General features: G+C 38.6%; 1 protein-coding gene across 1 annotated transcript in view; it reads right to left on the reverse strand.

Annotated features, from left to right (window-relative positions):
* Window positions 1-13,479, reverse strand: part of RHOBTB3 (Rho related BTB domain containing 3) — a 47,480-nt gene that overhangs the window by 18,398 nt on the left and 15,603 nt on the right. The window contains exons 5-8 of the mRNA XM_006212947.4: window positions 12,639-12,750; window positions 10,113-10,478; window positions 3,826-3,938; window positions 745-865 (exon numbers count right to left, since the gene is read on the reverse strand). Of these exons, the coding sequence (XP_006213009.1) occupies window positions 745-865; window positions 3,826-3,938; window positions 10,113-10,478; window positions 12,639-12,750 (712 nt within the window). The remainder of the gene's footprint in view (window positions 1-744; window positions 866-3,825; window positions 3,939-10,112; window positions 10,479-12,638; window positions 12,751-13,479) is intronic.

Genomic DNA, 13,479 nt, shown 5'->3' on the forward strand with positions numbered 1-13,479 from the left:
ATTTTTAAGATTATGCTTTCAATCTATCAAAGTGACAAAATTATCCAAGCAAATAATCAATAATGGGCATGAAAACAGCTCATCTTTATTAAAATTAGGTAGCACTACTTTCCCACAGAGATAAAAAGCAGCTCTCAGCTGCGCTGGTGATAATTCTCAGAGTGCTGTGAGGAGTAAATGTAGCAATATCCATGGAGGCCTGATGTGAGCCAGGCATGACCCTCAACCAGAGTAGTTCCTTGTGCTCAGTTAGAAAGGAAGAGAGCTGCAAAAATAAACTAAAGGTAATAGGGGGCTGATTTCATTTGATTTAAAAACTAGGATCTTAAAGAAATACATGAAAATATACAATGGGGTGATATTACAGATCACCTCACCCCTTGCTAGTTCCTAAAAGCTAATTAAGCACTGGGTAAGGGGAAAAAAAAAACGAAGGAAAATATACATTTCTTTGCTTATTTTAATAAAATATTTTACTTCCCTAGAAAATTTTTGTAGAAACTCAAGCAGTGTTAATCTACATCCTACAATAAAGAATAGTCATTCCTTCACCCAAAATATTCAAAGCTGAAATAGAAAGTTAGGTAAGAAAACAAGAAATAAAAGTGAATGATGAAGGGGGTGAATATAGCTCAGTGGTATGTCCTAGGTTCAATCCACAGTACCTCCATTAAATAAAAAAATTTTTTTAGAAAGAATTTGAAAAAAAAGTGAATGATGAACTGTGTAAAAATTGAACCATACCTTGTATTTCGAAGACAACATCAGCAAGCATTGGTTTATTAAGGAAGAACTTGAGGGAAGTGTTATAGAACCACAGAGGTTTTCTGGCTTGATAGGTTTTGCAGTTCCTTAGGCAATTAAACTATAAGGAAAAACAAAATACAAGGGGAAGTGTTATACAATATGCTTTGATAGTTTGACTAGAAAACTTGGAAAACTGTGCTAATGTCTAAAGAAATAATGATTACCTACTCTACGGCATCTCTGATCACAGCTTTCATGGAAACTTACCCTCAAGAACTACATCTGCGACCTCTCAGTGAGCAACACTGTGCTACCCAGGACTCACAGCAGTGAAGGAACTGGTTAAGTGGAAACTCAGCTCTACATCTGAGAAGCTGTGGGGTCCTGAATTCCAGGGGGCCTTTGTTACCTGGGAAACAGACAACTGTAGCCCAACCTCATATGAACACCTAGTAAAATATGTTTGCATATACAACCTGCTTGTTTGTTCACTAATGAAGAAAGTATATACACAAAAATTTATTTTGTAATTAAGAAAAAGTACATATTTTCCCCTACCACACAATGTCCTATTGCTTTACTAGATCAACATTAAAATACCTGAGAGTAATGAACTAATTCATCTCCATCTTAATCTACAACCGTATAATCCTAAATATCTTTCCTGTTCACAGCTGGGGCTGCAGGAATCTATCAAAGGTTGTCTGGATCCCTGATCTGGAGCCCCGGAGGCTCCATGACTACATCTATCTGTCCTCTCACAACAGCTAACTGGCGGCCTCCAGTAACAGTGCCTCTGTCTGACCTGGGGGTCTCCAGCCTTCCTCTGCTCCCCACTCAGGAGTTAGTGCTTTGCTTATCCTTTCTCCGATCCTTCAGACATTCCTTTGCGCCAGTTCCAGAAACCAAGGGCCAGCCCCTTTTCCCTTCACCCATTTCCCCTGCTGAATCTCAGAACCTCAGCCCAGGTCAGAGCTCTGACCCTCTGCTTGGCTAGGGAGGGAATTCAGAAAGCTTTATTCCTAAGAAATAGTTAAGCGTACAACTTCAGCAATAAGAATAAATGGCACCAACTTTCTAGTCTGGATTAATCTCTTATGGTGGGAACTCAACATGTCTGGTGAGAAAGAAAAAAAAATATTATCTTTCCTTCCCAAAAAAGAAGAACATATGCTCCAGGATGACATCCATGAGCAAAACAGACAACCTAAACAGGATCATACAAAACCTGCTCCTACAAGGTATACTCTCAAATCCTATATACAGTATAGGATTATATTAATACACATCGAAGGAACTCGTGGAGAGGAATGCCACAAAGCAGTCAGAAAGCATCACCGGAACCTGAGAGCTGGCAGGACTTTACAAATCATCTGGTATATCCCTTATTTTACAGAAAGCCCTGAGAAAACTTCGTCAAAGCCACAGGCAATTCTTGGCTGACTCACAATTTAAATGTACATTTCCTGATTCCCAATTCATTGTTATCTCTCTGTGTTGTCCTCAATGAAGGAGAGAGACTCTTACCCTAGGAAAACACAGGAAGAAAGCACAGAACTCTCCTGTCTTCCCATGCAAAGGAAGGAATTTACTTTAATTTCATGGAATCATATAGTCCCCAGCTTTCCCTCCCGCAAGAAGAATTTGTTTTATTCTTGGTACTCAAAGGAATGACTGTGTTCAGAATCAGACCCAAGGAAACTTGCAGGGTTAGAAAAAAAGACAACATTTCTGTCTTAACCATTCATAAAAAGGTTATGAATCTGTACCTCAGAAATACTATATAGATATATTTTATGTATGTATGTATATATATATATATATATATATATATATATATTCAAATTATGAATCTGTATTAACAGATTTCCTTGTCACCTATGCCTTGAATTAGAAAAAAATGGGAGGGCAGAAGTTTGGAGAGATTACAAATATATATTTTCACTGGTCTATGAGCAAGTTAATCTAGAGAACTTTTGAAAAACAGAATGCAAGTTTATGTGTACATTTCTACAAAAGAATTATTTAGCTGAATTAGATTGTAAAACAGCTACCACCCTGCCATACACCTGTACAACTGGACATCTTCTGTATACCTGTTTCAATGTGTTATTAAAACAAGAAAAGAAAGGTCTTGCCCCTTAATTCTGTTACTTTTGTTTAAAAAAAAAGAGAGATCATTTTCTCAATTAAAGAATAGTCAGGAATCTTTATAAAAGTTAGTACAATTTTAAAATATTAACTTTACTTGTCAATAACTTAGGTTGTAGAATTGACAGTCAACTGTATTAAAAATTAAAGAAATAATCATTTTTAAAAACTTAACCTAAACCTATACTTTGCTAAGCATTGCTCACAACTTACCTTTTTATCTACTGTAACCAATTTGTTTATCACAGAACCTGAAATAAGAATACACTGGCTAAATTGTATAATGTAGTCATCTTAAAAGTTAACAAATTTACTTTCAAGGCCCTTACAGACTCTACACAATCTAAGTTACTAGAGTTTTAAGGTGCACAAGTTTATGACCATATACAAAGTCTGTATTTTTATGGTGTTTGAACCTAATGTATAATTTTGAACCTATAGTAGACGAGAAACAAGTCCTTAACTGTCCATTTGGCTACACAGATGTCTCAGAACTCTTGAAAAAGGCACACACAGAAACTGCTTTACTCCTGAAAACTGTTTGGACTGACACTGTGAGCAGTGAGAAAGCATCCATCCAACAACCTTAACTGTAACTGGACAGATCAACAGCCCTTCATTCTTGACACAGACTGCACATTCCCAGAGCCCCAAGGGAATGTCTCAGAGGATGGAATTCACAAACCAACATTTTAAAGACATGACTCACATATACTTTCATTCTTACATGAATTAAAATCAGAGACAGCAAGAAATAACATGTTATATTTTATGTTTAAAATATTTAAATGGCAAAAATATACTTAAGGAGAACATATGATATTACTGACTTATGACTCAATATTATATTCATCACGGTATATCATAGTGTATCAGTTATAACTCAGAGAAAGTCAAAGTGAAATAACTTATAATAAACTAATTTACCTTTCCTGGTGTTTTTAAAATGCATTTAACTTTCTCAATTACATTTGAAACATCCCCAGAATCTTTCACCTTCTTCCTGACATCTTCTTCCAATTCTTCCCACTGGAAGGCACCTGTAAACAAAGTAACATATATTGGATTTTTCTGTTAAAGCAGGAAGTAACAAAAATAAATCTCTTACTAGGTATCAACGTTCCCTCTTTTTTAGTATTTTCTTTCAATTTTTATTTACCAAACATATGCCCATGTAATTACATTAAAACATTTAAACAGTTCTCAGGTTTTAAAAAAAGTTTGTCCTCATCTAAATTATTTCTCAAAACCTAGAGTCTTCCTGAACAGCTGCCACCTCTTTACAGCAGGTAGTCAGCTAGCGGTAACAGCAATGGCTAGGATAGGAGTTACCATCACAAGTGTTCCAACACCCAAACTCTTTACTCGCCCTGAGTAAGGGGCAGATGTGGTCTTTTCTAAGGTTGGATTAAATTGTACTCATCATGGAGAGCAGTGGCTACACCAGGCAGAGGAAGAGAATGCATTCAGAAGGTCTCATGCACTGTCGGGGTCAGATTAGGATGTTCCATAGCCAACTCTACAGAACCCACCTGAAGAAGGGAGCTAAATAATTTTCCGATGAACTACACAACCATGGTATTGGAACAAAATCACCCCATCTGGTCCCACCTTTTGTATTTTGACCCCAAACCACTTTCAAGCTTTCTAGGCTCACTTCAATTCTGTCAGCCCCCCTTTCCTCTGTGTCTTATGAAACTTCTGTTCCAGGGTCAGCAGAAGTTCCCCTTTTCCCAAACACTCCTGACAGCAGCCTCCTATCCAGCCTCCCTGCTCCCTAGAGGCCTTTTCCCCATCAAATATATCTCAGCATCAATGCTGATCAGTTTCCAAAAGTGTATTTTGGGAGACTGCCCCCACCCATCCCATGTCTTACAGGAAGTCCTACCTCCTAAATATATTCCTCAAATAGGTGTAGAGTGGGTGGGCACAGCTGGGAGACTCAGGTTCTAGTTCTCTCTCTGCCACTAATTCCTGCTGTGAATTCACCCAAATCACTTCACCTCTCTGGATACCTTGAGATCCTGTTCTTCCTGCTCTCATTCTCTCTCTTCTGATGCTTCCCTTCAGGTACCCAGAACTTTGCCAGATACCTTCATGGATATTGGGAGTAGGGAGGGCACATAATAAACCTTTACTGAACCAATGAGATCAGGCAATTGCAGCCAGCCTGTACCAATGAGATCCAAGCTCATCTGAAGAGTCAGAGGGTCCAGTTGCTCTCAGGCCTCCTGACAGCTGAGCCCTGCAATGCTTGGCACTCCTGCCTATCTTGAAGCTTCACTTTACCTGCCCTTTGTGTTTCCAGGGTGCATGGGGAGAAGGAGGGGGAAGGAGAGCCCTGACGTGAGGCATTTGCTATTCTGTAGGGTAAATACTCCCACCATGGCTAAATTCAAGCTACCAATATGACAACACAGAACACAGACCTGGGAAGAGATAAATACCATCGGCTATCACACGCGGGTGCCAGGGGGCCCCCGCACACCACTGCTCCCCCCACCTTAATCGTTCTTTACTGACTTCACTGTCAGCTCTCCTTCCTCCCTAAATTCCCCAAGGGGTGCAGTCTAGAACACATCTGTGCTTTTTGTTTTCCTCTTCCTCAACTAATGATTTTTAACTTTAAGTCACGTACTCTTTTCACAGTCTGATAAATTCTTCGGATCACTGCTCCAGAAAATCTGCCACGCACACACAGACATTAAGGTCTGTACAAAAATATCAGGAGTAGAAGAACCCCTTGGAAGCCAAGGGAACTCAGATCAAGAAAATTCACTCTAGGCCAGCAGCTCTCACATCTAGCTGTGCATTACATTTACCTGGAGATCTTTTATAAAATACCATCAGAAAAGGTCTGATCCCCAGACCAGTAAAACTAGAATTTCTGGGGCTGGGGCCTAGACACTAATTTTAAAAGCCTCCCAGCTGATTCTTGTGTGCACTGAATGCTGCAACCGCCATTCTTCGTTTAGACATTTCATCCACTATTCAAACCCAGGGTCAGTGGGATATAGCAAACTGCAGACGTAGGTATTTCTGACTGTCTACACTCATGTAGGCTAAAGGAGAGCACAGATATTGTTTCTCAGTAAAATTATATTAACAAAGAACATATACACAATATCTCCATTCAGAGAATTATCTGAAAGCATGCAAGCATCAAATCTAAATACATGGGATTAGTAGCAGGTAAATCCCTACAGGCCACCAATCTATTAGAGAACGGACACAGAAAAGATCCAATAACTGAAAATCAAAGTAAGACTAGTTCATAAGGGCACGCTAATGATTGGGCTGTTTTCATAATTAGAAATGCTCATCAAATCATCTTTGACACTTTTAGGTCCTAATAAAGCAATAATCCTCAGACTGGAATTTTCTTTTCTTCTTTTGTGGTAAAAAATTTAACATGCGATCTATCCTCTTAACAAAATTTTAGGTGCACAATACAGTACTGTGAACAACAGGCATGATGCTGTATGTACAGCAGATCTATAGAACTTATCTGTCTTGCATAACTGACTGGGATTTTCTTTAGTTAACTTCTCAGAGCACTTATTTACTTAGACTCTCATAGCATGGTCTGCTCGTGCATACTCGGCTGTCTTTTCAAACAGTGCAGAAAAGAGCATGCCACAGACTAACTCGAGCTGGAGAATACTACGCAAACCGAAGACGGAAGCTCATTTTCACGTATTTATTTACTCTGGCAACATTTCAACCAGTGATGTGAAATTCTAAGGGCTATCTGCAGCAGGAAGAGCTCAAAGCTGAATTCTTGAGGCTCTTACAAAGATTTCAATTCCCAACCATCTGAGATGGTATGACTCAGGAATGTGCCAGCATAAAGACTGTATGGAGTATTTTAAGAATGTTACAATTGTACACCATTTAAGGATTACTCCTCAAGATCAGGTCTTACTTCTCCGATTACTCCTTCTTCAGTGTTAGTCACTGAGTATTCACACATTATGCAAGGCTAGCTGTTATCCAACAGGAAACTAACGTGTGCAAAACAGACACACGTAAGCTGTGTCTGTTTGCTCAGAAATTTGAATAGGAAAATAAACAGAAGCCTTCTGGATGGGTGTAAAATTTTAACCAGACTATTCAACAGGCCTTGCCTAAATATAGGACCCAAATGTCCATGGTGACTCAACATGTACAAAATTTCAAATTTATAAAGGTTTAAAAAAACCATGTTATTTAAAAAGAATTAAGACATTCTTTGTAATTTGTTCTTTTAGTTTTTTTTTTTTTAAAGCAGAAGATAGGATTAACATGATTTTTCAGCTCATGTTTGCTCAGGGCAAATATTTCTGAGTGTGCCCTGTCACGGAGTCCTGCCTCTGCATCCCAGCCCAACCGACGGGAGTGCAAATGGCTCCTGTCTTCCGCCATTTCCTACGTCACCCAGGGTAGGCCTGGGCTTCTGTGAGGAAACCAGGGCATTGTTGGATCTTAAAAAGTGTATTCTGTTCAAAAGTTGTTAAATGTTCAACAACAACAAGAAACAAACAAACAAAACACACAAGCCTGGCCTCTTTACTGAAGTCTCTAGGTTTAAAGTTTTTGTTTGCTTTGATAAAAAATTATCATTATTTTAAAAATGTAACCTATTCACAAAGACTAAAGGCTAAAACAAAACATCAGTAAATGTGGAGACACTTGAGAGTGAGGATCTGGTTGATTTTTTCTTCTCTTAAATTTTTTGCATTTTTCAGAATTGTCTTTACTGTGAAAATACAGCTTTACTATCTTTTTAAACACAACGAACAATCACTTTTGCTTGAGTCTGAGGTTATATCCTGTAAATAATTAAAGAATAATTAATAGGCACCTGCTGAAGCATTTCTTTTCCCTTTTCCTCAACCTGCATCTGGGTCTCCCTATAGCCCCAGGTCATTGGTCTGTGGCCCTGCTCATAACTGACACCACTTCTTGACTGGGTCACATACAAGGAGAGTTCAGAGCAGAAATGTTTAACAGCTCAGCGTCAGACTAAGAAGCCCATGCTCTGAACTGGTCAAGGGCTTGTGGCTCAGCAAGGTCTCCCTGCCATCCTGGCCCTCTGCCCTCTAAACTAAGGCTCACTTAGCTTCCACCCAACCACTAAGCATCCGCTTTCCCCAACTTCAGGCAGGGGCTGCAGCGGGGCACTGACAGCACTAGCTCCGGGTAGCCCAGCATCACTCAGCCTTGCAGCTAACTCCATTTTGACCTTGTGCCCTGAGGCTGATAACCAGGTTCCTCTCCTGGGCCTCTGGGCTGAATTCCAGGCCCTAATCCCCTGGCTGTGGCTGGTCCTAGTTCTTCCAAGGACAGATGTTGCAGCTACTTGTGGTCCACAGTATCAGCGTTGCCTGGAGACTGTCGGAAATACAGAATCTCATGCCCCACTTCGGGCGTGCTGATGCAGAATCTGCACATGAACAAGATTCCCAACTGACTTGCATGCAGTTTATTTAAGGTTTGAAAAGCACTGGTCCAGGTGATGGACAAGCTGCAACACCAACCTGACCTGCTGTCAGAATGCTGGCATTCCTGAGGTTGATCTCCAGAATAACAGGGCCGCCTGACTGGACTCTGTCTTGCCTGTTCTCTTGCATCTTCCCACCATCATCAGAGATGATCTCTCTAAAGCCCAATCTGATCATGCATAAAATTCCAAAACAGCTTCTAAGAACAGCAGGAACCCTGCCAGCCTCATCTCCTTCCAGCCATCACCTCCCACTCTGTGCTCTAGCCATGGAAACTACCCATGATTCCCAGAAACCAGCACTCTCAAAGATGACCTTTTCATTAATGCAAGTTTCCCAATATATTAATTTCTTTCAAGAAGCATTAGAATGAACACATGAAAAACTTATAGTAGGTAATGACTCTAGGAAAGGGGACTGAGGAACGAAGAGAACTTTTTCTTTGCTTTTCCCCTTTTTTTCATCTGTTTGTATTAATTTTACAATTTAAAAAAATTACTCCTTAGGAGAAAGACAAGCAGGTTCTGTCACTGGAGAGACATCTAGCTATTTTACTGCTACCATATTAAAGAGGAAAGAGCTGACCTCAAAGTGTTCCTGTACCTCTGAAAGTATTTAATGGATATTGTGGGAAACCTGAATAATTCATAATTTCAACAGCAAACTCATTGAAACGAAAACTGAACACTTCCTTCATGGTTCTCTGACATATCATTAAAAAAGTTTTTTTCCTTTTAACATGTAAACATTTTGGTTTTTCAAAATTAGTTTTAAATTCTGAACTGAGATTCTAAGTTTAAACATAAAAATCTGTAATACTAAATGAAGTCTTTAACTTATCTGATTTATTCGTAAGATGATTCACAGCTACTAGAGTCTACTCATTAATTCAACCAACACTTGCAGAGAACCCACCATGTTGAAGGCACTGTGCTGGTGTGCTCTGCAGGAGTGGTTATCTATGCCTTTCCAAAGCCAATATTCACTTAACAATGGATTTAAGAGCTACTATCACATTCTACTCAAATATATATATATATATATATATATATATTCCACTTAAATCTGCATGCTGCAAATGTATTTTTCACAATCATTAATTTTTATTTTCATTTATAAAACTAAACACAACCCAAATGAGGAAAGTAAAATCTTATCTTTAACATCAATCATTTCACCTGAAGACCACCCAAACCTTACAAAGATAAGGGCACAGTAAGTAAAAGAAAGAAGTCTAAAATATTCATAGCCAAAATCGATCAGACCTCAGCCTGAACTAATTTTAGACACACTGTTTCTAGCTGCTAAACTGAGTGTAATGACCATGTTAACTTTGCTCCTCAAGTTCCTCCAAATCTGAGTCAAACAAAAAAATAAGTAGCTAGAGATACTTATTGTCATATGTATACCTGAATTTTAAAGTTAAACTGGACAATAAATTCTTCTATTTTCACATTTGCGGTTAATTTTTTAAAATTAAATACTAACACACCCACTCAATAGGAAAAGAGATTATTGCTTTCACATGTAGATTAAAAACCAAGGCAAGTAAACTCGTAAGGAGAGCTTGGACCAATTCCTATTGATAAAGCAAAAACTATTTCACATATAATCTTCACCTCAGAGGGTAGGAAGAAGATCAATGTAAAACCAAGCAGTGCACTTGAGGGCCACAGGCATACTTCACTTCAGAAGCTTACGAAAATGCACCAGAACTATTTGAAAAGATACCTGAATAAATGAAGCGTAGAATGTCCGATAAACAAGAACAGAAGAGGGCGTCTTTAACAATGACTGGTAAGGGTGGGTTGCCTGGAGATTCCTGGCTAGCACCTGGAAACGCAGCATCTCTGTTGATAGCAAAGAGATCCTGGGTAGTTCGGATGATACTGGAGTCCTGAATGTCAGCAGGACTCTTCACATTGAAAAGCAGCATGAATACATGGCTGACTGCACAGAGAACAATCTTGTGGGCCTCGACCACTTCCTTCAAATCTGGGTTGTAGAATATCACATCCACACACTGGCAGCAGAACAGCAAGTTATTTAAATCAGAGTTATAATGCGATGCTTCAGCCTTTAAGACAGGCATTTTTTCTGTTTCAAAAAAGAAAATAAAAATAATACACTATTCTTTAGATTTACAGATCCCATCATTTCAGGTTCATTTTAAGCAAAACAAAACACTATTTTAAAATATTATTAGGTTGACCCACATGAAGTTGCCAAAACCTGGCCAGTTTTGACCTATAATACAGCAATTTTGTATAGCTTAATCTAATAATAAACACATATACACTAATTAACCAGGGATAACACAGACACAAGAAATACTGTGTCTACTTTTCATAGTGCAAATGAAAAATGTATTACTGCCATAAAGAGTAATAAAATAGCATTTTTCATTAATAGATAGCATTTATTTCTCCCAAAATATTTCTCTAAGTGTAGAATTTCAGTATGTTGGTAATCATCATTCTTCACTTTCAACTGATATCAAATCAAAGAAATTACTAAATAAGTTCTGAAGAACTTAACCTCACATCTGAAGCTGTTTTCCCCCTGTGACTAGAACTAGAGGTAGAGGGATAAACTGTTAAAACAGCAACCTTTCAAGTCAGGGCTCAGAGTTATGACAGCGTGGACCCTGGGTTATGTTCAGCGTGGACCCTGGGTTACGTTCAGTGTGGACCCTGGGTTATGCTTAGTGTGGACCCTGGGTTATGTTCGGTGTGGACCCTGAGTTATGCCCGGTGTGGACCCTGAGTTATGCCCGGTGTGGATCCAGACTGGGTTATGTTCAGTGTGACCCCGCAGGTTCTCCCAGCAGGAGGGTACGAGAGACAGCCTAGTGAACTCCAAGACTGCACAGCTAACAAGGTGCTCCTGAGGGCCCTGCCCACTATCTCACCTAGTGCCCCCGGTGAAGACCCACAGGAGAAATTCATTTTAGTGCTAAGTAACATCAGATGCTTTGCTTTCTCTGAGGAACTGGTACTTTCTCTTCTTGATTAATAAGAACTAAGAAGTGATCTGTCTACATTACTTATTTAGCTCTTCCCCACTCATCTTCTCATCCAGAAAGTACTTCAGACCCCAGTGTTTGCTACATAACCGACCACGTCTCCCTTTTCACTCTGCACACCACAAAGTTCAAAGCCAATTTTATGGTCTATCTGCATTTTTTTTAAAACCTGGAATTGACTTCCCATACTAATTTATATTTTCCTGGTTGTTTATGTACATTCATTCATTCAACAAATATTTATCAAGTACCTTTTTAAAACAATATCCATAGTTAATTGATCTAGACAGAGTACTATTCTATTATTGCTATCATAAAATTATGCAATAAATTCTGATAATGAGTGATGTAATTTTATTTACTTTTAACTTTATTTTCTTCTACCCTTGTATTATAAACATTTTCAAACACTCAAAAAAGTTGACTGATAAATTGAGCACACATATCCTGCCCTTAAATTCTACAATTATTATCATTTTGTTACTTTTTCGCTTTAGATAGATTTTCTCACTCTCTCCGTGTGTCTCTGTGTCTGTCACTCGCTGCTGTACCATTTAAAAGTAATTTGTAATCATCAAGATACTTCAGTTCTAAATACTTTCACATTTACTTCCTGAGGATAAGGACATTCTTCTATTACCCACAATACCATTATACATAAGAAAATCAACAGAAATTCCAAGACATCATCTAATTTCCAGTCCATATTGAAATTTTACCCAACTGTCCCAAGACCATCTTTTAGATTTTTTTTTTAATTTTTTTTTTTTTTGGTGGTGGGAAGGTAACTAGGTTCATATATTTATTCTTAGAGGAGGTACTGGGAATTGAGGTCAGGACCTCATGCGTGCTAAGCATGCGCTTCACCTCCTCCCCAAATTTTAGATGTTTTCATTGAACCAGTATCCAATCAAGGCTCATGCATTACATTTGGTTACTTCTCACTGGACTATAATCTAGAACAGCTCTCTACCACACACACTATTTTTAACAATCTATAGGCTCAAGTTGTTAGGACAATACTCCTCAAAGTGTGATCCAAGTACCACCACTGCAGAATCATATGGGAAGCTTATTTAAAAATCAGATTCAGGCTCCATCCCATATTAACTGAATCAGAAGGCCACGTGAGTCCTGAACACACTCAAATTAGAGAACAATTGCTCTAAGACTTGTGAAATAATCTACAATAAATACCAACTAAATGTCTAGACATAGGCTAATAAATGCACCTGGTTGTTCAAGCTGAGGTGGTCTAATTCCATGAAACGAGTTGCTCATTTTCCTTTTCTTCATTTTTTCACTTGTCTTCTGATTTAAGGCTTGAATCATAAAATACTCCAACTAAAACATGAATCAAATTTTAATTAAAGCTTCAACAAAATTATGTTTCTGACATGATTACTTGCACCCCCAACCACACTAGCCAAGTGTTTTTAATGTCAGTACCATCTACATGTATGCTTTAGCAAATGCTTTATCTAAAAAAAAAAAATCTATTAAGTAGAACAGATTGTGCCTTGTCTAAACATAGACTGTCATTCAAGAAGAAACTGCATTTTCTCTTGAATAATCAAGAAAGCCAAGCAGTACAACCATGTGACTGTCAATAACCATCTCATGGGCAACCACACCAGTAAATACTAGAAAAATTCAGGGCAAAAACAGATCTGGTTCTGTCACAAATATTCATATCAGCTAGGGAAGTTCACATGTGCTCTACTTTTTTTCCTGAATAAATTACTTTGAAATACATCCTTCATTTTATAAATTACAAATCTTGACCACCTGCACTTACACAGCTCTAGGCGTGTGCTTTCTATCATAAGGCCTGGGGCAAAAGTACAAATGGAGATCCACGTACCATACTCCTAAATATTTAAATGTTGTAAATCAATCAACTTATATAAAAGGTGCTCTATCCTCCTGCTTTGATAAGTATGTCATCATTAAAGCCTGGAAGGCCAGGTTCAGATTTAAATTCTCAGACTCCAGAGTTCTGTGCAGCACAGGGAGAGCTGGCCCCTAACTCCAGGGACCCATTACCACCCCCTCCTCTCCTCACCCCTGCTC

The sequence above is a fragment of the Vicugna pacos genome, chromosome 3, assembly GCF_048564905.1.
Source record: "Vicugna pacos chromosome 3, VicPac4, whole genome shotgun sequence".
NCBI classification, from domain to species: Eukaryota; Metazoa; Chordata; class Mammalia; order Artiodactyla; family Camelidae; genus Vicugna; species Vicugna pacos.